The sequence below is a fragment of the Peromyscus eremicus genome, chromosome 7 (genome assembly GCF_949786415.1).
Source record: "Peromyscus eremicus chromosome 7, PerEre_H2_v1, whole genome shotgun sequence".
In the NCBI taxonomy this organism is placed as follows: Eukaryota; Metazoa; Chordata; class Mammalia; order Rodentia; family Cricetidae; genus Peromyscus; species Peromyscus eremicus.
In genome coordinates this window covers 103257917-103280929 of record NC_081422.1, presented here as the reverse complement: position 1 = coordinate 103280929, position 23013 = coordinate 103257917, and the positions used below count along the sequence as shown (strand labels likewise).

The 23013-nt window shown below is 55.4% G+C and overlaps 1 protein-coding gene across 1 annotated transcript in view; it reads right to left on the bottom strand.

The window, feature by feature from the left end:
- Col7a1 (collagen type VII alpha 1 chain) overlaps positions 1 to 20105 on the bottom strand; it is a 32618-nt gene extending 12513 nt beyond the window's left edge. Inside the window, exons 1-73 of the mRNA XM_059269089.1 lie at positions 20018 to 20105; positions 19339 to 19519; positions 18597 to 18756; positions 18417 to 18510; positions 18164 to 18325; positions 17864 to 18027; positions 17657 to 17786; positions 17437 to 17553; positions 17209 to 17355; positions 17006 to 17122; positions 16781 to 16930; positions 16577 to 16705; positions 15633 to 15776; positions 15420 to 15545; positions 15180 to 15323; positions 14483 to 14602; positions 14207 to 14350; positions 13786 to 13911; positions 13547 to 13693; positions 13217 to 13339; positions 12549 to 12695; positions 11816 to 11950; positions 11591 to 11737; positions 11375 to 11511; positions 10960 to 11086; positions 10728 to 10874; positions 10468 to 10640; positions 10337 to 10372; positions 10227 to 10253; positions 10095 to 10139; positions 9962 to 10024; positions 9398 to 9469; positions 9273 to 9308; positions 9102 to 9137; positions 8893 to 8964; positions 8722 to 8799; positions 8299 to 8325; positions 8164 to 8217; positions 8013 to 8075; positions 7879 to 7938; positions 7749 to 7784; positions 7510 to 7554; positions 7404 to 7439; positions 7081 to 7125; positions 6958 to 6993; positions 6806 to 6838; positions 6425 to 6457; positions 6222 to 6275; positions 6087 to 6146; positions 5956 to 5991; positions 5768 to 5848; positions 5632 to 5667; positions 5379 to 5423; positions 5076 to 5147; positions 4812 to 4856; positions 4553 to 4579; positions 4334 to 4363; positions 4152 to 4223; positions 4042 to 4077; positions 3932 to 3967; positions 3762 to 3842; positions 3518 to 3553; positions 3105 to 3167; positions 2983 to 3027; positions 1680 to 1715; positions 1574 to 1609; positions 1373 to 1468; positions 1243 to 1278; positions 1116 to 1151; positions 966 to 1013; positions 625 to 660; positions 377 to 499; positions 92 to 292 (exon numbers count right to left, since the gene is read on the bottom strand). Coding sequence (XP_059125072.1) covers positions 92 to 292; positions 377 to 499; positions 625 to 660; positions 966 to 1013; positions 1116 to 1151; positions 1243 to 1278; positions 1373 to 1468; positions 1574 to 1609; positions 1680 to 1715; positions 2983 to 3027; positions 3105 to 3167; positions 3518 to 3553; positions 3762 to 3842; positions 3932 to 3967; positions 4042 to 4077; positions 4152 to 4223; positions 4334 to 4363; positions 4553 to 4579; positions 4812 to 4856; positions 5076 to 5147; positions 5379 to 5423; positions 5632 to 5667; positions 5768 to 5848; positions 5956 to 5991; positions 6087 to 6146; positions 6222 to 6275; positions 6425 to 6457; positions 6806 to 6838; positions 6958 to 6993; positions 7081 to 7125; positions 7404 to 7439; positions 7510 to 7554; positions 7749 to 7784; positions 7879 to 7938; positions 8013 to 8075; positions 8164 to 8217; positions 8299 to 8325; positions 8722 to 8799; positions 8893 to 8964; positions 9102 to 9137; positions 9273 to 9308; positions 9398 to 9469; positions 9962 to 10024; positions 10095 to 10139; positions 10227 to 10253; positions 10337 to 10372; positions 10468 to 10640; positions 10728 to 10874; positions 10960 to 11086; positions 11375 to 11511; positions 11591 to 11737; positions 11816 to 11950; positions 12549 to 12695; positions 13217 to 13339; positions 13547 to 13693; positions 13786 to 13911; positions 14207 to 14350; positions 14483 to 14602; positions 15180 to 15323; positions 15420 to 15545; positions 15633 to 15776; positions 16577 to 16705; positions 16781 to 16930; positions 17006 to 17122; positions 17209 to 17355; positions 17437 to 17553; positions 17657 to 17786; positions 17864 to 18027; positions 18164 to 18325; positions 18417 to 18510; positions 18597 to 18756; positions 19339 to 19519; positions 20018 to 20105 — 6162 coding nt within the window. The remainder of the gene's footprint in view (positions 1 to 91; positions 293 to 376; positions 500 to 624; positions 661 to 965; positions 1014 to 1115; positions 1152 to 1242; positions 1279 to 1372; positions 1469 to 1573; positions 1610 to 1679; positions 1716 to 2982; positions 3028 to 3104; positions 3168 to 3517; positions 3554 to 3761; positions 3843 to 3931; positions 3968 to 4041; positions 4078 to 4151; positions 4224 to 4333; positions 4364 to 4552; positions 4580 to 4811; positions 4857 to 5075; positions 5148 to 5378; positions 5424 to 5631; positions 5668 to 5767; positions 5849 to 5955; positions 5992 to 6086; positions 6147 to 6221; positions 6276 to 6424; positions 6458 to 6805; positions 6839 to 6957; positions 6994 to 7080; positions 7126 to 7403; positions 7440 to 7509; positions 7555 to 7748; positions 7785 to 7878; positions 7939 to 8012; positions 8076 to 8163; positions 8218 to 8298; positions 8326 to 8721; positions 8800 to 8892; positions 8965 to 9101; positions 9138 to 9272; positions 9309 to 9397; positions 9470 to 9961; positions 10025 to 10094; positions 10140 to 10226; positions 10254 to 10336; positions 10373 to 10467; positions 10641 to 10727; positions 10875 to 10959; positions 11087 to 11374; positions 11512 to 11590; positions 11738 to 11815; positions 11951 to 12548; positions 12696 to 13216; positions 13340 to 13546; positions 13694 to 13785; positions 13912 to 14206; positions 14351 to 14482; positions 14603 to 15179; positions 15324 to 15419; positions 15546 to 15632; positions 15777 to 16576; positions 16706 to 16780; positions 16931 to 17005; positions 17123 to 17208; positions 17356 to 17436; positions 17554 to 17656; positions 17787 to 17863; positions 18028 to 18163; positions 18326 to 18416; positions 18511 to 18596; positions 18757 to 19338; positions 19520 to 20017) is intronic.
- Positions 20106 to 23013: the final 2908 nt, after the last annotated feature.

Here is a 23013-nt window from a genome sequence, read left to right as displayed (position 1 = left end):
CTGGATACAAAGAGCGGGGTGAGGCCAACATCAGTGGAGAGGCCAGTTTCTCTAACCTTCCCCTGGCCCTCCTGGTCAGCCCCAGGCTCACCCTCTCTCCTGGCCTTCCTGCCTCCCCAGCACCACCAGCCCGGCCCGGGAGTCCAGGAATGCCAGGCTTTCCAGGTTCCCCAGCAAGGCCAGGTGGTCCAGGTGGGCCCCTCTCCCCGAGGGCCAAACCAGGAGGCCCCTGCGGGCCAGGGTCTCCACGATCTCCCTTCAGCCCACGTTCTCCAGGAAAGCCAATGGAGCCCTGTGGGAGGAGACGGTGAATGCTGTGGCTGTAAGAACATGCCCTCCGCAAAGCATACCCTCCGAGCAGCCACCAGCCACTTACCTCCTTGCCCGGAGGGCCTCGCTCACCAGGGTCCCCCTTGGGGCCAGGTCTCCGCTCAGGCACAGGCAGGAAGCCGCCAGAACTCTCACCCCAGGTCTCCACAATGTCCCGCAAGGCCGACACCTGAGGAACAGTGAGGGCACAGGGGAGCAGGGCCTGTGGCTGCCACAGCTCCTCCACAGGGCCCTGGGCCTCTGCTTGTCTCACAGGGCCCCACTTGACCCCACCTCCGTCCCTAAACAACCTACCTTGATGCCAACAGTTTCCAGCAACCTCTCTGCATTCTGAGGACACAAAGACGGTGAACAGCTCTCCATGCAAGAGAAGGCCCCGCCTCCTGCCCTACATTGTCACCTAAGAAAGTCTCTACCCCTCTTGCCCTCTGTGGAGGTCAGGTGTGAGGCCACCGGAAGCCTATCTTTGGCATTTCTCTACCATCGATGCTTCCTTGAATGGAAGCTACAGGAGCCCCAGTGGCCAAGGGACGGAACACAGAGGGCAGAACACAGAGTCCTTCAGCAATGCGAAAGTGAGAGACAAGTGGCCGCTAAGGTATGCGGACAAGGGTCAAGGGCCAGCTCTGGCTCACCGGCAAGCTCCCAGGTTCTCCGCGGAGGCCACGTTCTCCAGGAAGGCCCTAGAGACAAGAAATTGGCGACTGGAACCCAGCCTGTGGGGTGTGTGTACATTTAGGGGAGGGCAGAGCTACATGTGCAGATGAAAAAAGTCAGAGCCTCACCTGTTCCCCTTTGGATCCGGTCTCTCCACGGTCACCCTGGAACAAAGAATGATCAAGGGGGGACATGGCTCCTAACCCTGCATGCCCCTTATCACAGTCTTTACTCAACATAGGTACACATGCTCACCTTGGGACCCACACTTCCTGGGACACCAGGGAAACCCTGAAATATGATTGAACATAAAGGAGTCACATTGGAACCCAGGAAACATAATGGGCTATTGATCCCAAGTCCTAAAATAACCCTAGACACTCACCTGGCCAGGAGGACCGACCTGTCCTGGGAGACCTGGAGGACCCTGGAGTCCAGGATTACCAGGAGCTCCACGTTCACCCTTGGGACCATCAGGACCCTGTGGAGCATACGGTCAGCATCAAGGGCCCCAGGGAAGAGTGGAACCATATCTCTTACAGGGTCATGATCGGGGATCACAGAATATAAAAACTCAAGCACTCACTTCTCTTCCAGGGGCACCAGAATCTCCCTTTTCCCCCTAAGGAAGACAGGGGTTTTTAGACATGATCCAATTTGAGGCCACAGCATTCTCCAAAGGAGGGGCTTACCTTCCTTCCATCTTCTCCAGGGTCTCCAGGCTCTCCCTGTGGGAAGAATATTCCATAAGCCTAAATGGTCTGTCTTTGAGACTGTCTGTATAGATTTCAGATGATTGTAATGGAATCTTCATGGCTATGTGTCTTTGTTTTGTTTTGTTTTTTGTTTTGTTTTTCAAGCCAGGGTTTCTGTGTGTAGCCCTGGCTGTGCTAGATCTCACTCTATAGACCAGGCTGGCCTCAAACTCACAGAGATCCACCTGCCTCTGCCTCCCCAGTGCTGGAATTAAAGGTGTGTACCACCACTACCCGGCGGCTCTGTGTATCTTAAAGTGACTGTGTCCATCCCAGCAAACTGCTGCGTGTCCATGGGTACGCCGAAGTGTGCCTGCATCCATGTACACATGTCCATGGGTACGCCGATGTGTGCCTGCATCCATGTACACATGTCCATGGGTACGCCGATGTGTGCCTGCATCCATGTACACATGTCCATTGGTACGCCGATGTGTGCCTGCATCCATGTACACATGTCCATGGGTACGCCGATGTGTGCCTGCATCCATGTACACATGTCCATGGGTACGCCGGTGTGTGCCTGCATCCATGTACACACTCTTCCTTTAGCTCTCTGTATGTAACTCCACATCCATGCAAACATAGTAAGTGCTCTTGTTTTATGAGTGCACATATCCACATGTGTCCTAGCAGGTATATAGAGGGCTTTGAATGTCCTAGAAGGTGACTGTCTGTCTGCGTATCATGGCCTGCATCTGAGCATGAGTTTATAGACGTACGCTCAGCTCCCCAGTTCCTTAGAAACTGTATGTTTTGGCATGTGTCTGCAAGTCTTACATGTATTTCAATATAAATGGTCAGATGTATGTTGATGACCGTTGCTATAAACCCGTCACCAGCACGTCCTCAGACATGTCACGGCATAGCTGCGGGACCTCATCTCACTGCACCTTTGTCGAAGTGGAGTGTCAAATGTGAACATGTCTCCACACGTCTGTTGCTCTCAACCTGTTTTTGTGACTCTTTGACTGGACAAGTGGCTGTGCCTTATCTTGTCATGAAAAGGCCCTTCTGAGCTGACACACACACACACACACCTAACTCACTGTGTCTGCAAGGCTGCCCACATGTGCTCGAGGACACACTTCAGATGCATGGTCACTTTGGGGTTGTATTTGGTGCTGGTGCATGTCTACACATGTCAGTACATGTTTCATGTATTGTCCGTGTTTCTGGGCTACGTGAACACGCTGGCCTCTCTCGGCAGGTTTGGTAACATTGTCTTAGACACACTCACGTTTTTCCCATTTAGGCCCGGTTTGCCATCCTCGCCTGCCTTTCCCTGTGGGAACAGAGTGTTGGTCAGGTATCAGCGCTCAGGTGACAGCAGGAAAAAGCTGGCGTGAAGCCTGGACTCACCGGTACTCCAGGAGCGCCAGGGGGACCAGGGGGGCCATGTTCTCCTCGAAGGCCTGGAAGCCCCTGGAAAAAAATCATTGCTAGGATTGAGAGGGTCTCTGAGATATCACTTGGGACACCCCATGGTGGTGGACCCCCACACAGAGATTCAGAGGTCTTATGGAAATCCCTTGAGGCCTAGATCCCGTAAGTTAAGGGGATTCCAGCTTGATTCCTAATGAAGAACCCGGAACCTTCAGGTCCTGTTAAAATGTGTAAGGCAGAGGATTCTAGTGACCTGCTGTCTAGGGACTGAGACCTCCTAACAAAGACCCAGTAGGACCCACTGGCCCTCTTCTCATTCATGTGAGGCATGGATGGAGTTTCTGCTGGACCTCCAGCCACCCTCCATCCTGACATCTCCCCGAACTTACATCTCTCCCAGGGTCCCCAGCTTTGCCTGAAGCACCCTAAGAAGAGATTCAAAATTAGGCACATGGATGAGAGTCCCCGGCCACTGGCAGGACAATAGTTCCCATGAACCCAAGGCCTCATAATGGTGATCTGCCCCACACTGGAAAGCTCTGAGAGGAAATACAGAAAACATCTGTGCCAGAGCTCAAGGCCAAGACCAACCAAATGAAGTGAGGGTACAGGAATGGGACAGCCGGTACTCACATGTGGCCCTGGGGGGCCAGCGGCACCTGGTTTCCCATCCACCCCACTCCGGCCATCCAGCCCTGGAGGCCCCCGATCACCCTGAAGGAAACAGAGCGGCAGGAGGCCTTGAAGACCAGGATGGGTCTGTGAGGCAGCTATACCTCCAGAAACTGGTTATATAGTCTTACCTTGTCCCCTGCAGGGCCTCGAACACCTGGGTCTCCCTGGAGGGAACAAGGTCGGGTAAGAGGTGATGCCAAGATGGTGATGCAGGTTAAGGGGCAAAGCACATACTCACCTGTGGGCCGGGGGGTCCCCGAAGCCCATCAATGCCCTGAGGACAAAGGAAAGAACAATCAGAGTGGGCTTTTCTAGGACTGCAGCCCCCACAAGATCCGTCACACTTACCCGCTCTCCAGAGGCTCCAGGGGGGCCAGGATCACCCTTGGGTCCTCGAGGACCTTCCTGCCCGGGCTCTCCCTGTGGCAGAGAGAGGCTTACACTAAGCGCACTTGAGCCAGGCCCTGTTCCCAAGGGCCAGCGGACCATTCCCAGAATTGCAGCCTCACTTTACCCACAGACTCCAGTACCTTGTCTCGGGGTCCAATTCCTGCATCCACCTGTAGGGGAATGGTCGGTTAGAACACCTCAAGAGGAGATCTGAGGCTGGAGGGGGAAATGGGGACAGCGAGGGGCCATGGAGATCAACAGAGGTGTCAGGGACTGTGAGGGGAGTGGATGAGGTGAGAGGCTATGAGAGTCAGCAGAGGCAGGCAGAGGACGGGGCCACGGCCTAGCTCAACACCTACCAGCCGTCCAGGCGGACCCGGGGGGCCCTGGGAAAAGAGATTACAAGTGTCAATAGGAATAATGAGGTTACCCGGATGTCAAAGTTCATAGCTGCCCCAGGTTCAACACTGACCCCCAATTCACTAAAGCACCCCAATGCCCTAGAGGGCAGCTAGGTCTGGAAGTAGCTGTCACTGCTTCCCCCAATAACTTCCAGTCCCCTTGCATGGACAATGGCCACATGGCAGCCCACACGAGCCCAGGACTAGTACCACTCACCGGCTCCCCACGGTCACCCTTGGGTCCAGATGGTCCAGGGCTGCCCTGCAGAAGGCCAGGGAGTCAGTCACTCAGGACAGACAGCAATTGGGGGGACATTTAGAAGTACCCTGAGGGCTCCTGGGGTTCTGCTGGCCTTTGGGAAGTTCTCCCAAGAGACAAAGGAGGTGAGGACTGGAGGTGAGCATGGGAAGGTTGGGGCGAGAACTGGATGGATGGGTTGAGACTGAGGTCAAGGATAAGGGGTCAGAGGCTGTGACTCACATTCCGTCCATCTTCTCCAGGGTCCCCCTGATCGCCTTTCTCACCCACAGGCCCCCGGACCCCGGGTGCCCCCTGAGAAGAGCAGCTGTTTGAGGTGCACTCCTCTGGGGTTTGCAGGTTTCCCCACAAGCTGCACTGCCTATGATCCCCATCACCGCAAAGTCCCTGACAGAGTTTCCCATCACCCCACACCTCCCTGTGGATTCTCCTCTCTCATCTCATCCCTCCCAGAACCTCCTGCCACCTCCATGTCTAAGTTTCTTCCTCCCTCTGGCTTTGACCCCACATTTCTCCGACACTCACCCGAAGGCCACGCTCGCCTGCTTTCCCAGGCAAACCTGGGTCACCCTGGTGATGGAGAGAAATGTCACTCTGTGCGGGTGGGTGAGGATCTAACTGACTTAGTAAGCACGGACAGAGATGGCTTGGACACTGACTGGACAGGAACCATGGGATGGACAAAATGATCTGCTAGGGACCCAAGGTCCTTGTTCACAGTTCAAGGGTCATAGTTCAAGGGTAAAGGATCAGAAGCCACAGAAGGGAGGAGTCTCACCGGGGGACCTTCCTCGCCTTTCTCTCCAACTTCTCCCTGTGAGAGTGAGAGTCAGTCTTGGTACCAAGACCCCAGTGACACATGCCAACACCCATACGCCCTTTTCCCTACAACTCCCGAAACTCCAGCCTCTCACATCTCTTCCTCGGGGGCCAGTAGGTCCTGGGGGGCCAGGTCGCCCAGGATCTCCCTTCTCTCCAGGAGGCCCCGAGTCACCCTGTCAGGAAGACAAGAAAGAAAGGTGATGAAGAACTCAGACAACAGGCAGCCTTTGAGGAGGGAACTCCAGAAACCCTGGGGTCATCCAAGGTTACAGACACTTACTGCAGGTCCTGCTCTGCCAGTGAGGCCTACGGGACCCTGAGAGAGCAGGAAGGGTAACAGGGCTTAGCCAGAGTTCGAGGTACCGTTCCCTCCACCCTCTCTTACACGCCCCCATCCCCACATTTATTCACCCGGTCTCCAGGGTCTCCTTTGGGGCCAGGGTCTCCAGGAAGACCCAACCCGGGTGGGCCCTGTAGATGGAATGATCAGAACTCAGATGTGCATAACCTCCAGCGGTGCCTGCCCCCAAACACTCCCTCACTCACTTGTTCCCCTCTGATTCCAGTTGCTCCTCTGGGCCCAGGGAGCCCAGCATCTCCCTAAAGGTGACAAAGAGGATCAGTGTTAGTACCAGGCTCCAGGTATTCTCACAACCCAGCACTCATGCTGCAAGCCTTGTGATCTCCAGGTGGGACCCAAGACAGACCCTGTGACCTTGACCTCACCCTTTAACAACCTCCAGATGTACCTTTTCTCCTTTGGCTCCAGCACCACCAGGACCCTGAAAAAGGAACAGGACAGGCACAGCTCAGCCTTGTCTAGGGATCTTAGGGTCTGTCTGCATGGGGATGGAGATCTATGGAACTAATGTCACAGAGCTCAGTCACAGGCCCACTGACAAGAACAAGGTAAGGGCTACACGGTGGACTGACACCATGTTCATGACTGCAGAGTGGTCACAGGGTCATAGGGGCACAGCGCGAGGGCTGAAGGCAGATCACAGCATAAGGGGATCACACAGCTGAGTCTTCCCAGGGTTGAGGCTGTGAGTCACAGCCCTGAGCAGCAGCCACCGTGTTACGGCTCCAGGACTGTGCTGGCCTCAGGACCCCATATGTCCCTCACTCACCACTGCAGGATCCCCAGGGCGACCAGGCTCTCCCTGTGGAGAGAGGACAGGGACAGAGACAGGTCAAAGGGTCACCTAGGATCCCAAAGTCCAAGTGTCCCACCTGCCACATCCCTGCTGCCAGGAAGTGTGACATCCAGCCCACAACCTACCTTTTCTCCTCTGCGGCCAGCGGGTCCTGGTGGCCCCTGAACATGGAGAAATTGTAAATCCAAACAGGGAGAGGGACACAGGAAAGCCCCGTTCCTGATCCCCCACCACGGTCACAGACTCACCTCAGGACCTTCCACTCCCGGATGTCCAGCAACTCCGGGGAGCCCCTGGGGAAGAGGAACAGAGGTGCTGCTCCAGGTGTGGTTGGGGCAGGTTAGAAAGAGGTCACAGGGGACTAGGATTGGGATGGGCAAGAGTCGAACTAGGCAAAAGACAGAGATCAGTGCAGCGAAAGTCAAGGGCAGTTTACCCAAGTCAGAAAATTCAAAGCTGGCTGCATCCCTGAGGATTAGGTGTCATGGGCTGATGGATAGAGGGGATCAAGAGCAAGAAATCAGAACTAGAGTCTACAAGTCAGCTGGCACTGACGGAGTCATGGGCTTACCTGGGATCCCACTGGACCAGGTGGTCCCCGTTCACCCTGGCAGAACAGAAGAGGTCAGGACTGAGCATGGACCCAGATCCTCCCAAGCCCCCCAGGTTGCTCATACCTTTTCTCCAGGCTCACCCGGGGTCCCTGTCTGTCCCCGGTCACCCTATGGAGAGAAGAGAGGGACTCTCAGACAATACCAAATAAATTATATTGATCTCCAACTACTAAAACCACAGCCTTTGAGCTCTCCAGACCCATATCTCCTAAGCCTCCCTCCTGCCTCTGTAACACTGTGGGAGGGTCCCAGACTATAACACATTACATCTGAACCCACTTCCTGCCACGGTTGGTACTTACTTTGGGCCCAGTAATTCCAGGAGCTCCCCGTAGGCCCTGAAAAGGACGATGGGGGAGTTCCAGACTTGGGTTAGAGCACAAGGATGAAATGGGAGTTGATGGTTGAGGGCAGAGACCGGCGCTAACTCACCGGTTCACCTGGGGCCCCAGGTTGTCCTGGAAGGCCTGGGGCTCCATCCTCACAGTCACCCTGAAGGAGAAACAAATGACAGGAAGACCCAGGAGAGGCCCTGTCTATGGACCACCAAGAGGTCAGGCTCCTACCTTCTCTCCCTTCTCTCCAGTGCGGCCAGCTGGGCCTTGGGGTCCAGGGCTTCCAGGAAGACCCTACAGGGAAGTAAACAAACACATAAGCCCAAAACTAGGAAGCCCAGCATTCAACCACTACCCCAGCAGAACCCCAAGGCCTCCTCACTGGAAGTCCAGGCTCGCCTTGTCCAGCGCCACCAATACCTGGTCCTGGGGGACCCTGAGGAAGGACAGTAGGTCAAGGGATGGCCATGAGACTCAGACTCCAAGCCATCCCCAGGATACCTGGCCCCTCACTTACCCGTTCCCCACGATCACCTTTGTCACCCTGGAAGACAAACATGACCCCATGATGATAGACCACACCATTCTTCCCCAAGATACAAGGAGAGTTACTGGGTCAAATTTGATTATAAAAATAATGGGGGCCGGGTGTGGTGGCGCATGCCTTTAATCCCAGCACTTGGGAGGCAGGAGGATCTCTGTGCTTTCGAGATCCTGGCACCATGTGCCAGCCTCGTCTACATAGTGAGTTCCAGGCCAGCCAAGGCTACATAGAGAGACCTGTCTCAAAACCTCCCACTCCCCCCAAAAAAGAATAATGGGGAACTGAGGAGTGAGAGTTCAAGGCCAGAAGTGCTAAGGGTGATCTGGGCTCCAGTGGGGTCCCCAAGTCTCTGGATCACATGGCATTCATAAGACTATTTGGGGATCATGCTGTCACCTTCACTGATGTTCCAGGAATCCCTGGGGCACCACGAGGTCCTGGTTCCCCTAAAGGGCCACGAGGTCCAGCGGGGCCCTGATAGAGGAGACAATACATAATACCTCACTGTCACCTCCCATCTGGTTTCCCATTCCCATATCTCTTGCAGTCACATCTCTTGGGACTTACCGAAGGTCCAGGGTCTCCTTTCTTTCCAGGAAGCCCTGGCTCTTTACCTCCAATGATTTTCCCAGGTTCCCCCTGTGTGGAGGGGAGGTGGAAGAACCCCCAGAGGTGACCCAGATCTTCCTTAGCCTGCTTCAGGCCTCGTACGGGGCCCAGCCTGGGGCACCCCTGCTCCTGCATGGAACACCCTGGCCCCTCTCCCTTCCACTTACCGGCTCCCCCTTTGGGCCTCGGGGCCCTCGCTCTCCCTGAGGACAAAGCAGAGGAGAATTTAGATCAGATGAGTCTCAGGGTGGTCCTCACGAGCCTCGGCTGATGGCAGCCTCAGGCTCTCCACCCTTTAGAAAGAACCCTACAAGGCACTAGAAAAGCGGAGAACTTACCGGTTCCCCACGAGGGCCGGGCCACCCCGGGGAGCCCTGGAAATGGAAGTCAAAGACAGACAGTCAAAACCATAGCCCCCATTCAAGGAATCCCCCTGTGGCCAGCCAAGGCCAGACCGGCTTACCTTAGTGCCAGGAGACCCAGGAACACCAGCAAGGCCAGGACTGCCTGGAGGCCCTTCTGGGCCAGGAAAGCCCTAGAAAGGCCAAGAGGTCAGAGCAGGGAAAGGTCCTCCCCAGTGTCCTGGTTTACATCAAGAGCCCTATTCTATCAACCATGGCTCCAACCCTCAGGCTCCCAAGTGTTACCAGAGGTGAGCAGAGGGGCGGAGAAGTGGTGTTACCAAACTGAGTGGAGCCTAATCCTGGGCAGTCAAGAGGCAGAGGCCCAGCCTCCGAGGGGATCTCAAAGCCCCTTTTCCTCTCTCCACTCCAGAACCTCCGCCTGATCTGGCGGTTATAATCTCACTCAGGCTTCGAAGAATATTCTGTGGGTATTTCTTTATTTACTTGCTGTACAGTCTAGATTAGCCTCAGCGTTGTGGCTCCTCTTGCCTCTGCTTCTTGGGTGCTAAGTGCGCATGCCCAGCGCATCCTGTGGCTCTAACTCCGCTTCTTCCTCCTTCTCTGCCCCCTCTGAGAACACTAGCAGGAGCACCCTGGAGACAGTCAATGACCTCCACACTCACCCTCTCGCCTTTTGCCTGGGTACTTCCAGGGGGCCCCTGTGGGCCAGGAGCACCGGTCCTGCCCTGAGTGAGGAGAGCAGGTTAGGAGGCCGTAATCCAGTCAGGGTAGGGGCAGGTGTGGAGAGACACTCACCGGGAGACCAGGGGGACCAGGAGGTCCAGCTTGTCCTTGCAGTCCCTAAAAGGGGCGGCCAGTGAGTCCTGTGCGGTCAGCCAACGCTGCCCCACTGACCCCCGGTCTGCTTGCCTCCACAGGGTTGCTTACCGTCACTCCGGGCTCCCCCTTCTGACCCTGGCAAAGACATGTCAGGGGAGGGTAAGAATACCCAGCCTTAGATGTGGCCTTTGCCCACTCATTCAGCCCTGGCCACTTACCTTCGGACAATGCACAGCGCAGGGCTCCGGTTGTGGCTGTGGACAAAGAGGCTCTTTGAGATCAGGAAGCTCTCCTAGGAGAACCCCTAGGCCCCCTGTCCACCATCAGTCCTCAGAGGCCTTGTCCAAACCTGTGTGGTCACAGCTGCCTGACACAGGGCTATTGCCAGATCACTGATTGCTCGGTCCAAGCTTGGGCCATTATCCATGGCAAAGAAGTTCTGGACGGGGTCCATGCCTGGTGCCAAGCGTCGCAGCTGCTCGGGGTCAGCTCCCGCCAAGCCCAATATCATCACCTTGATCCCTAAGAAGAGATCCAGCAACCGACATGACAATCTCACTGGGGCCACCCCTACTCCCGAGGCCCCATTCCATCAGCCCTACAGCTCACCAGAAGCCTGGACCTCACGAATGGGGCTAAATATGTCCCCTCTGAGTGGCTCATCCACTAATAGGACCATTATCCCTGGCACTTGATGACGGCGACCAGGAGCGCTGGGTGCCAAGAGGTGGCTGTGAGCTGTGATCACAGCTGTGCCTGGGAAGAAGGGTGTGTCCGAACCCTGAGATGCTGAGCTCCTGATGGGGAAGCCCCAGGAGTCCATGCCATTTGCAGCCCTTACCTAGGTTGTTTCCACTTGGGTCTACATATGGGATGTCCCGGATCTTTTGCAAGATGATGCCAAGATCGTGGGAACTATTCAGTGGGAACAATGGGGAGGGCCGGTGACTGTAGGTCAGCAGGCCAACCTGGGTGGGAGCAGACATAGAAAGAACATGGAGGGAATGATGGAGCAGGACAGGGGTACTCAGAGTCTGGAGAAAAAGACATGGGGGTATAACCAATCCAGAATCGCTAATGAGGGGGTCCATAATGATGGTAGGATAGGGAGTCATCCAGCGGGTGAGGTGATCTGGAGCCTGGGGGAAGAGCCTGAACCCCCAGGGGGATGGAGAATTGTTGACTGGTGAGGAACCTGCAAAGGGGAGGGAAGAGGGACAGGGATGGGTGGAGTCTGGCTGTCTTTAGAGTCAAACCTGAGCAGCGTGTGGACCAAGAGGCCCGAGTGCAGACACCAGCCTCTCCAGGACCCTCCTTACAGCCTCTGCATTGTGAGCATTGTCTCGAGTGGTATGCAACAGGAACACCACATCCATCTGGCCGTGGGGACACACTGAACAAAAGAACTGAGGGACTTGCATCATTAGCCATGACATGATCCCCTCAGGCTTCTCCCACTGTTCCTTCCATACCTGGCTTTTGTGTGACAGAGACCTCAGGACCTCGTACACCCCTCTGGATAGGTGCCAGAGAGAAGACATAGGAAATACCAGGTTCTAGCCCTGTCACCCTGTGGGAGCTTGAGATCCCTGGCAGTGTCCGTGGAGCCCCAGGCACTTCTGCAGAGGTAAATTTGGTTGAACAGGGGCTTCTCTCTGTGGCCCGATCACCACCCACCAACGCTGGCCTTCCCTCACCCTGGCCAGTTCCTCCCAGTGGCCTCCAGGACAAGATGTAGCTGGATGCCTCAGGCACTGGGGTCCAGGCCAAAGTCACTGAATCAATAGAGGTGTCCACCACACGTAGTTCAGTGCTCAGGACACGAGAGGGCTCTGAAAGGGGCATCAGAGACAAAAGGATCAGAGGCTGGATGAAAAGGGCAAGAGAGAGAGATGAGATCCTGGAGCCAGCTCACTCTAGTGAAGCATTATGGGAGATCATGCTGGAATCTCCCCCAGGGCCTTGGGGGAGGGGCTACAGGAGTCTAGAGTGCAGGAAATTAGGATAAATCATCAATGAGGGTGTAAGAGGCCAGCTCCCACCTTTTAAAGGGTTTCTATGAGGAGGAGAGAGGACTAAGAAACTTTTAGATAGAAAGATAGCGGAGAGGAGACAGACAGAAACACTGGATAGCTTCGGGAGGACCTGGATCAAAATCCACCGTCCCCTTCTGTTTCTTCAAGGGGCTTTTTATAACAAGGCCAAGGCCAAGGAGTGGGGCAAAAGACCTCCCCCTTGCTAGATCAAAGCACACTGCACAGTCAAGTGCAGACCCTTCCAAACACCTGGTAACCACACTGGTGATCCAATCATCCCCTTCTGCAGCCCCGCTGGGTAAAGCAAGTTCAGATCTCACTAGGAAACCTCTGTGGGTCTCCACATGAGGGGAAGTGCACACCAGAGGCCAGTGAGAGCTCTGGGAAGGCTCACCAGTGTGTGCAGACACCTTCCTAGGGGGTCCTTCTCCAGTCTGCCCCAGGACACTCAGCCATACATGGTACAGTGTTGCTGGTGCCAGTCCATCCAGGTTGTAGCTGTCAGACTCAGGTCTCAAGATTAGGGACTGCTCCTGGCCACCTGAGACAAGTACGAGAGTAAAGACCAGGAATATGAGGAGGATGGAGGCCAACAGTGGTAGATGCATCCACCTCACTGACTCCCACCAACCACACCGACCATTGCTAATCAGCTTCACCCTCCTGGTGGACCTTCCTCACTCATCTTTATCCTGTCCTCTTCATTGACCCTACCAGATGCATGCCCTCAAGACTGATTAGTCCCACCCACCTTGTGGACTAAGCCCCTTGCTGTTTTTGGTCCTGCAGACCTGGCCCCTGCTCCTGCCACCAACGTTGATGACTCCGCCAATTGGCCTCTCCCTTTTTTTTTTTTTTTTTTTTTTTCGAGACAGAGTTTCTCTGTGTAGCTTTGCGCCTTTTCCTGGAACTCACTTGGTAGCCCAGGCTGGCCTCGAACTCACAGAGATCCGCCTGCCTCTGCCTCCCGAGTGCTGGGATTAAAGGCGTGCGCCACCACCGCCCAGCTGGCCTCTCCCTTTATTGGTCCCAATCTATTGGTCCCACTAGGGCACCTCTCACCCTCAGGTTGCCAATGCAGATGGTAGCCCAGTGCTCCCGGTACCCGCTCCCAGTGCAGCCTCAAGGAGTGTTCTCCACGCTGCACTACTTGAAGGGTCTCCAGAGATGTTGGAGCCTCAGGTGCTTAAGGAAAAGCACAGCGGTCAGGGAAGCTTTGCCCCATAGGCCGCACCAATCCCAAGTACTACATTTTTTTCCCCAAGACTTTACCCACCCAGGTTCACTATAAATCCTTGATCCCTTCTCCAATCCCGGCACAAGTCCAGCCTCATAAGCCCCATCCCTTGGACATGAGCCCCAGTCCGAGACTCCAGCCCCAAGTCCTCCTACGTGTGGTGACGACAATGGAAACCGGTGCGCCCTCTCGGTCCCCAACCAGCGCTGTCACTCTCACTGAGTAGCTGACTCCACCTTCCAGACCTCGTATCTCTGCAGAGTCCTTGTTTCCTGGGAGTATCTGGTGTCTCGTAGGGCCACCTGGCCGGCCAGTGAAGAGTAAGGGTTAGGGGAGATAACCAGAGAGGGCAGTTAGAGCCAGGAAGGACAAGGATGGGGCCATGGAGCCATACCTTCACTCCGTCCCCACGCCAGTCTATAGGCTGTGGCTCCAGGGACTCCTACCCAAGTGACCCGTAGAACATCACTGGAAGCATTGAGGATTTGCAGTTTTGACACACTGCCCACAGGCTCGGGGGCTAGGGACAAAGGCAAGGTAAAAGTCAGGGGCCACAGGGACAGGAGTGGTAAGGCAGACGTGGGTAATGGAGGCTAGGCGAGGGTAGTTAGTGTAGCCGGGTCAGTGTTTCAAAGCGGGAAGCGTGGTGTGGCCGAGGTCACCGCCATGGGTAGACACTCAGTCGCTGTGAGTGATTCAGCACAGACAGGAAAGTCAGTGAGCAGCAATGGAATGGGCAGTTAGAGCAGTCAGAAATGCATATCGGGGTGGGTCAGCCAATGAGGCGTGAGAACAGCTGGCCAGGGTCCACTTACCAGTCCTCACAACCACAGAGGCAGGGGCCCCATCCACACCAGCTACATGGGTTCTCACACGCACGGTATACTCCGTGTCTGGCTCCAGCCCATCGATTTCAGCCACTGTGGCTTCCCCAGAAACCAACTGAGATTTCTCTGGGCCTGGGATCAGGGATAGAGGCAACACTAGGACTTGCCAGGCTACCAGTGCTCCACTTGGACCCCAAAAGAATCTCCATCCTCCCTTCTACTCAGAACTGCCTCCCAGGCCCCCCTTAAATCCCTGCGTCCTACCATGGCCTGAGTGCCAGGAAACCCTGTATCCTGTGGCGCCAGGAACCCCGGTCCAGGCAATGCTGATAGACGAGCTGCCGGCCTGAGTCAGGTGGACCCTCCTCACCAGGCCCAGGGGGTCTGGAGAGGGAGACAGTGGGGGGTTTGGTAAAACAGGCGGGAGGTCTGATGGGAGAAGAGGGAGAGCTATCTGGTAAGGGAAGGCTGTGAGTGTTTAAACAGGCAGGAATCTCACAAAAGAGGCAGTGGAGGTTTTGACAAAAAGCACCCTAGGAAGGACGAGCAGGCAGTCTGAGGCCATCTGAAAGACACGGTCTGACAGAGAGGAGTCTGTGGAAGTATTCGGAGTGAAGTCTAAGGAGAGTTGGGTCCAGGAAAAGAGGAGGAGGAGGAAGAGGAGGAGAAATAGGAAGAGGAGGAGGAAGAAGAGGAGGAAGAGGAGGGAGAGAAGGAGGAGAAGGAGAGAGAGAGAGAGAAGGAAGTGGTGGGTTCTGAGGGATGAGCAGCGGGAATAGGAACAAAGACAGTGGGAGCTGGGGTGAGATACAGATGAACATAAAGGAGAAGGCTTGAGGAGGAACAGGGATGGAATGGCACTCTCAGGGCAGAAGCGGTGGAAATGTGAACCGTAAAAGGTCTATAGAAGTCTGAAGAGACACTAGAGGTAAAGAACCAAGGGACTGGGTCAGGCTCTGACCAGTTCGAGCCACGATGACCACAGGGGGGCCCTCTTCTCTCCCTCGAAGTGCTGACACAGCCACATGATAAGAAGTTCCAGGCTGCAGCCCCAGGATGTCTGTGGCAGTGGAGTCTGAGGTCACTGTCTGGCTGGACTCTGGACCTAGGAGCAGACAGAAATGATGACCTGGTTTCTGGCTGTTCTTAGTCCTCCACACGCTGATCACTTCTCTCAGCAATCCACACACTGCACACTGACCACTGCCCGTCCTCCAGCTAATCCGAAATCCACTGGCTCCAGGTACGGGTCCCCAGGCCACTCTGATTCTCGTGGCATCTGATGCCACAACCCGCAGTCCTGGAACAGTAAGTTGGGTTTCTGGATCTGGGGATTAAAGACAAGGGTGAAGAGTCAAGATGGGGATAGGAGCAAGTCAATCACCATTCCCTATAAGTCTCCCAAAGTGCTCACCTCTGCGGATGGTGATGATGCTGGCATCACCCTCACGAGTGCCCACTCGAGCAGACACCCGCACTGTGTAGCTAATCCCGGCTCGAACATCATCTAAGTCAAAGGCTGTCTGACTCCCAGGAAGCAACAGGGTCCGCTCAACCCCTGAGAGAAGGCAGATCGGGCAGGCAGGGGTCAGTACCACACAGGAATATAGAACAGCAGTCAGTGATGGGCAAGGATGCAAGACCAAGAGTCTCATGGGAGATGGATAATTGGATGGTGAGGGCCAGTGAGAGATGAAAACAGAAAGATAAAATGATGTGAGTTAAAGGGACCAGTCGTGGAGGCAACACAGGATAACTGGAGTCACCAATGTGTGGGGACACTGGATGTTGGGGTCAGTGGACAGAGACATGGGATATAGTATGAGGAGAGTCTGAGACAGTGGGACAAGTTGACAAGCCACTGATAGACACTGACATGGGATGACGAGGTGAGTGTTGGATGAAGTCATGGCATGAGAGATTAGTCTTAGAGGACTCTTAGTGGGGAGGCAGTGGGAATGTCAGGGATTTGGGGGGACATGGAAGTCTGAGACACACTAGGCAAAGAATCAAGAGACTGCGACAGAGCCTGTCCAGTTTGAGCCACAACTGGCTCGACCACAGGGGGGCCTCTTCTCCCACTTGAGAAGGACCGCAGAAGGGAGGGTCACAGAGCTTGTGGCAGAGAAGGATGAGCCATGGCAGGGGTATGGGTGGAGTGGAGATAGACAGCTGAAGAGACGGGCTGGGGTAGAAGAGAGGAGAGGCAGACCCTGAGGCAGTTGTGGGGTTGACAGTTCTCAGGATGTAGATGGGCGAAGAGACGGAGGGTCTGTAGGAACCCAGCAGCAGGAGTGCCAGGGTGCTGCAGCCTGGGACTTTGGTGTGAGGGGACTTTTCCGGCTGCTTCGGCCTTACCCTGGGTGCTACGCACAGTGACACGGTATTCAGTGGCACTGGGGACGGGGTTCCAAGACACTCGCACGCGCTGCCCAGGCAGCTGTACGGCTTGTAAATTCATCACCTCACTGGCCGGCCGCTCTGGCCCTGTGCGAGAGGGGACTGTAAGGCTGACTGGAGTTACCAGACTGTCCCACGCACTTAGACCTGCAGAGTCCTTACCAGTAGGAACCACAGTTGCAGGAGTGGCCACCTCCCGGCCCTCCAACAGAGTGTAGAGCGTGAGGCGATACTCAGTGCCTGGCTGCAACCCATCCAGCTGGTGGCGGGTCACATCAGAGGGCAGCAGCACTTTCTGTGGTGGTTCCAAGCCTGCAAGATGGCAGGGTCGGGTTAGCTGAAGCCAAGCCCCAAACCCTGCCTGGCCAGCTCTCCACTTGCACTGACCGCTCTCACGAAGCCACTCCAACCGGTAGCCGCGGGCCTCAGGCACGAAGTTCCAGGAAAGGAGGATGGATGTGGGGCTCAAGATGACAGGGTGCAGGGTCTGCTCAACTGAGGAATCTGCTCAGGGCACATGGGTGTCAATGGCCTCTGCACCCTGCCCTGCCTGCCCAGCCCAGCCTGAAGAAAGGACCCAGACTTCTCACCAGTGCGGGCAGTCAAAGAAGTGGGAGACCCCACGCTGTGGCCAAATAGGGCGCTCACGGTCACCTCATAGTCTGTGCCAGGCTCCAAGTGATATAAAAACACTGACCCCTGTCCAGGGCTCATGTCCTGCTGCTGTGTCACCCCACCTGTATTGGGGCCACAGAGGGTTCAGTGGGCATTACAGATGTAGGACTCTATAATTTTTTCAGACCACACCCCTCACTTACCACGGAGGTCCCGCCATGCTACACGGTAACCAGTGGCACCTGGCACTCTCCTCCAGGCCACCAGGAGGCTGTGCGATGTGATGTTCTGGATGCTCAGCTCCAGCCCTTCCTCGGCAGCTGGGGAAGGCCCCACCAGGGATTAGTAAAGCCAAAAGTAGGAAGGGGTTTGGGGGCCTGGGTGCTTAGGAGAACGGGGTCAGAGGTTGACAGAATTGCTTACTGGTCCGAGCTGTCCCACTCACGGCCTCCCCGATGCTGTTGGCGTAGAGGGCAACCACAGTCACTTGGTACTCAGTTTGTGGCCGGAGACCTTGCAGTCGCATGCTGGTCTCACCAGCTGGGACGTTCACCTGCCCAGGGCCAGAGATCATCTCATATTGTCTGGTCAAGTCCCTAGCAGCCACCAGTCACTGCCGACAATCCTTACCTCCTGTCGCTCACTCGGCAGTGGCTGTCCCAGCCCTGTCAGAGGGGTGTACTGAATCTTGTAGCCAGTCACAGGGCCACTAGCTGCTGTCCACTGTACTCGCAAGGACTGACTACTTGGCTCAGACAGCACCAGGTCCCGGGGCCCAGATGAAGTGTCATCAGCTGTGAATGGGGTTGGGGGCAGTATCAGGTCATCAGGAAAGAGGGTCGGGGGTGAGGAGTACGTAAGTCAGCACTCCTAGGCTGGGGTTAGGATAGGGACCCTGGGCCAGGGTACCCAGAGTGGGCAGGAACTTACGAGGCAGAGTCACAGGCACGCCACCAGCAGTTGTACACACCCTCCGGGAAATGAGGGGCAATAGTGTCCTCAAGATGCTGAAGTCATTGACGAAGAAGAAGAAGTCATTGGTTGGCTGTGACGCAACCCGCTTCAGCTCCTCGGGGTCAGCATTCTTGATTCCTAAAGAGATGCCCAAACAGGGCTCAGTTACTTACACGTTCTCTGACTGGTCCCCACTCCAACTGACCTCTCGCCTCAGCTTGGTTCTCACCCACAGCAAACAGCTTGACTCCCTGTCCCTTCAGTTTCTGGGCAGCTGTGTCCACTAAGTCTTGGGACTTCCCATCTGTGATCAGGATGCAGACCTGGGATAGATGCCGAGACCAGTCAGGGATGCTTTGGACATTTATTTGGGGGTCACACTTGGAGGCATGGTAAGTTTAGGGAACACCTTGGGGATGCCAGGTCGTGTTAGATGGGGCAAGAAGATGTGGTCAGAAACATGGTGGAGAGCGGCCCCTGTACGGGTGTTACCACCCTTGTAGCTGAGTTCACGGATGGCACGGATGGTGTCACCTCCAGAGCCCAATGTATCCAGACCAAATTCTGTTCTGAGGGGAAAAAACGGAAGGATCATGATTTCTTCCAGCCCTGGCCTCTGGGATGAGACTTCTTGAAAGTGCTCTTGGTTCTGAGATCCCAGCCCTCTACCATGGAAGCTTCTACATTAGCAGATCCCTCAGGTGCTGCTCAGTATAGCAATGTTGCTGAACCTCAGCAGACCTTCAACTCTTGAGGTTCCCAGCCTAGAGGGGACAGGATATCTGGTTAGATAATCACAAGAGAAAGGTCCCAGTTGTAGGACAGCAGACACTAGCCAGACAGAAAGCCTTTCTGGTGAGCACGGAGCTGAAGGGGTCAGAGAGGCCCAACATGGAGACTCTGACCTGGATTCCCCATCTCTATCCAGATCAGAAAACAAAGTCATCCTGTCCACCCCCACCCCTGCCCCTCCAGGAAACTGCTTGGAAGTGTTTTAGGGCAGGAACACTCTTCCAAGTTATCCCTACCTCTCTCCAGGGGAGGTCTTGGCTAGGGCATTTCTGGGCTCCCTGAAGCCTGTTTCTAGACTCTCTCCTATCTGAGGAAGGGGTCTTGGAACCCACGGTCCTGGCCCCAAGCCGGCTACTCACTGTGGGTCATCACTGTACTGCACTGTGGCAAATCGGACACCCTGCGCACTGGCTGCCCCTGAGAAAGGCAGTACCAGTCCCTCCAGGAATCCTCGCACTTCGCGGAAGTTGCTGCGGCCAATGGATGAAGAGCCATCGAGTAAGAACACGATGTCAGCGGCGTAAAGGCGTGTGCAGGTCACTGAAGCAGGGAGGAGAGATCATGACCTTTCCTAGGACTCCAGCCGCCCTCCTCTAGGCACTGAAGTCCCCTGGGACTCGGGGACTGCATGGACAACAGGCCTCATCTGCCTATGCAAACAGCCCAGGTAGGCGGGTGCCTGCTAGCCTTGGAGGAAGCCGCAGCGGGGCTCAGAGTAGAGCTTCTCAGGGAGGGCTGAAGCACCGTGGAGAAGGATAAGCTGCAAGCAGGGGTGTAGCTCTGGGGCTGAAGTCAGCTTCGGAGGGACTGTTGCCGGGTGGAAAAGGCCAGGGGATTCAGCATGCATCTAGGGAGCTAGAATTTGGGTGCCAATGGGCTAGGAGGCAATTTGGGGAGCCCAGAGTGGAATTCGGGGAGCCTGGGAAGAGTTAGAGGCATCCATGAAGAGTTTGGAGGAATCCTCGAAGGGAAAGTGTCAGGGATAAAGTTTGAGTGGATGCATGGGTGACAGGGTACAGAGCCCCGGAAGGTGCCCACCTCTGTCTCTGGGCTGGGCCCACACTCCGGGCGCCCCCACCAGGATCTCGGCAGCGCAGAGCGCAGCGACCAGGAGCCGCAGCCTCATCCTGGGTGACAGAAACCGTCAGGCAGGAACCTCACCTCTGTTCCTTGTCTCCTGAGCCTTTGGCGGGTGAAACCCAGTCCCCCTCGCCCCCCGAGACCTAATCTTGCCTGCCCGTCAGCCTGCTCCCGCCGCAGCCGCAGCCAGTCCCAATGCCGCCGGCAAAGAGGAGAAAAGTCCCCGATCCCAGGAGGCGGAGCAGCAGGCGGGAACGGGGCGGCCCGCCCTCACTCCCCTCCCCAGAGGTCGCTTCCCCCACCCCACTTCTACCGGATTTAAGATATGACGCACTTTAGTGCAAGGCCCTCTCCCGTGGCTTCTGGGAATCATCCAGGTTTTTTGACAGACGCTGTGAGAGCACCCCAATCTCACTTAGGGTTATAGGTCTTGGCTGCTTTTTAGTCAGAGTGACCAATGAAGTCATTGCTGCTCTCTGAAATGTGGACAGGTCCCTGCAGACCATAGTGGTAGGAGCCCCATAGTCGGGCATATTGCAGCTGGAGCTGACTCACCTCCAATCCGTGGGGGTGCCCAGACAAAGCCTCAGGCTATAGGTCCTGACAAACGCAGATCACGTGAATCAGCCATGCTTCTGTCTAGCAGACCTCCTGTGCCCCATCCTAACCTCTACGACAGGCAGAGCAGCCCCCAGCAAAGGAGAGACTCTGGGACTATCTTAGGGACCCCAAATCGCTTTGGGCTGAATCTAAGCAATCCATCCCTGCTTTAGAAGAGAGAACCTGTGTCATGTTTATGCATATCTGTCCATCCCAATGCCCTTCACTCCCTACTATGTCATGATCCAGTTCTAGACAGATGCCATCCAGCTGTGTTTGCAGGGAGGGAGGGTTGTCCATATGTGGAGGGATGGACCACCCATGGTGACAGCTCAGCTCTCAGGAATCCACCTAATGCCCATGTTCCCACTAGCAGGGCCTGTCCGTGATTCAGGCCAGGTTCCCCCATTTACTTGCCTTCATTCTGGCTTATAGGAACCCCCTCCTTCAATATACTCTCGTGGACCCTTTTTACTCAATCCCCTGACCAGACCTGGGGCCACCCTATGACCATTTCCTTTCCTCATTGCCTCTAAAGTATCTAACTTTCCCCTTCCTAATTGAGGCCCTCTTAATCCTTCCCTGTAGACAGTCATTCCCAATCCTAGGTCAAGCCCAACTTAAGAAGGTCTTTGGTTATACATGTATGTTTACTAGGTGGGTAGCATCAAGACAGAGAGACATGCCTAAGAAAACTAGCCCCCATTTCTTTGTTTAGCCAGTCCTGAATGGTTGGTTCAGCACAACCCAGCAAGTGTATCTTCATTCACCATTGCTGCTGGACAGCTTCCAGGATGCTTGGCCCCGCAACCATGCCCCCTTCAGATCCTCAGGTTAAATGGGGAGATGGGGATGGATGGAAGTTCTGTTGTTTCTCCTGGGTCTGGCCAGGACTGAGTTTTCTAGCATGGGCAAACCTCAGGGTACAGAGGACCATCCACTCCTATTTCCATTGTCAGGAAAGCTGGAGCTTCTGTTATCACTGAAGACCCCCACTCCCCGAACTATCCCAGGACAGTCTTTACAGGTCCCAGAAATGGTTTCCAACGTCAGGGTCTCTCCTGAGCAGTGTCCCAGGGCCTCCCAACCCTAAAAGGTATGCTCCAGATGAGGGCAGTAGAGAACCAGGCCTGTTCTCATAGAGTCAATCCCCGCCCTTAAGACCATTGCCTCCTCTGGCACAGCCAAGGGTGGGTGAGAACAGGATAGAGATGACATGTACAGTATGGACACACATGTATGTGGGCCTGACCTTTATGGAAAACAGGAGGCCCAACTTAAGAGTATTAGCATCAAGGCAAACCTCACTAGATCTGAAGTGCCCCTCTATTAAAGGCTCAGTGTGGGGTCAAAGGAGGCTACTGAGCAGGCAGAAGGCTAGGGACGACTAGGTCTACAGCAAGAATAGGGCTGTGGCCCTCCAAGGCCTCTGGCTGAGCATCTTGGCAGGCTTGCAGCTTTAGGACAGCACTGGAGACCTGTACCTACCTGCAGCTCTTCCATCAGGGCAGTGGAGCCCCAGTGTGTGAACTTTCCTCTCATGCTTCCCTGGACACTCTCTTTGGCTTGTCAGGTTTTGCAAGATGGCACCATGTCTCCAACCAGGGCCCACATCCCACTGTATCCCCAATACCTCAACATTCCTCCCAAAGTTGGGCAGGTGTCGTCTCCCAGGACTACTGGGAACACCGCCCTGCTTGTACCTCCATCTCACTTTACCTCTCCCTATGGCCCTGATCATAACCAGGCTCACCTGGATGGCCACAGAAACGTGGCCCAAATCCCCTAACTCACAGCTCTTACCAAGTTACTTTTCTTCACAATCACCTGTAGATACCTGCCTGACATGTTTCTAGAGGAAAGATGAAACGCCCTGGCTCAGAATGCAAGGTGTCCAGAAACTCCCAGCAGCTCCCTCTCATGTCCAGCATGTCTGTAGCCTTTCAGGTCAGACATTAGCTTAAGAGACATCAAATCTCATTTCATGAGCACAACAGACACGGCCCTCGTTCCTGGCCCTGGGTGCTCTGTATCCATACACAGCCAGGGCTGGGCCCATCTAAGTTGTGTGCTACCCAACGGTTTCCTTCCAGACGGTCACACAGGATGACCTGTGCCCTGACACCTGAGGGAAAGGCACTGGACAGCCTAAGAGTCAGAGCTTGTCTGGCTACATTCAGAAGAGGGTGCTGGGGAGACTTGGAATGGCCCCTCTCGACAAACTGCCCCAGAACCCTGCTCACACTCACAGCAGCCAAGTTCAGAGGCTCGGGCCGCCTTACGGATCTTACAGAAGCCTGGGGAGGGCAGGAAGAGAGCTCAAAGGGGTAGCAGAGAGATAAAGCATTTGAGCT